General features: G+C 69.9%; 1 protein-coding gene across 1 annotated transcript in view; it reads right to left on the bottom strand.

Annotated features, from left to right (window-relative positions):
* The window catches only part of SLC35E4 (solute carrier family 35 member E4), a 7,158-nt gene extending 6,536 nt beyond the window's left edge, over positions 1 to 622 (bottom strand). The window contains exon 1 of the mRNA XM_015562835.1: positions 9 to 622. Coding sequence (XP_015418321.1) covers positions 9 to 182 — 174 coding nt within the window. The 5' untranslated portion in view covers positions 183 to 622. The remainder of the gene's footprint in view (positions 1 to 8) is intronic.
* Positions 623 to 628: the final 6 nt, after the last annotated feature.

Below are 628 nucleotides of genomic sequence, written 5' to 3'. Positions count from 1 at the left end.
GCTCCCGCCAGCAGCCACACCAGGGCTGCCATGGCCACCCGGGCCCGGCCAGGCCGGCCAGGGGCTTGGGGGGTTTCGGGGGGCCACTCTGGGGAACCAGCCCCCCGAGCACTGCCGGCCACCGCCACTGTGTCCGCAGAGGTCATCCTGCTGTCATGGTGCTCCCGAGGACAGCGGCACATCCGTGCCCGTGGGGCTGGGGCAGGAGGCCAGCTCCCCGGAGCCACCAGAGAGCCCTGCCCCCTGGTCCTGGCTCCTCAGATCCCGGCCTTCCTTTCAGACAGGTGAGCCAACGGCCTGTTCTGCCAGGCCCGTGCCAGCCCAGGTCCAGGAGCCGTGCGGAGCCCAGGTCGCGGCTGCTGGGATGCCAGGCTCTCTGGCCTAGTAAGCTCCGGGTAGCTCTGCCCTGTGCCAGGTGAAGTCTCTACTCTTCTCCCGACCTGGTGCCCACGCCAGGCTGAGAGAATCCCGGTTCTTCTTCCTCTTCCGTGCAGATTCCGGGATCTCCTGCGCGTTCAGGCCATGACCAGGCCCCGCCGGGGTAATCCAGGCTCCTGCACCCCGTGGTGTCCTGCGATGCACAGTCGCCGCGGCGCCCTGCCTCCGTCAGTGCCCAGGCCCGCGCTCC

The sequence above is a fragment of the Myotis davidii genome, unplaced genomic scaffold (assembly GCF_000327345.1).
Source record: "Myotis davidii unplaced genomic scaffold, ASM32734v1 scaffold478, whole genome shotgun sequence".
NCBI classification, from domain to species: Eukaryota; Metazoa; Chordata; class Mammalia; order Chiroptera; family Vespertilionidae; genus Myotis; species Myotis davidii.
Note: the sequence above shows the minus strand (reverse complement) of the source record. Positions and strands in the feature narration are given on the sequence as shown.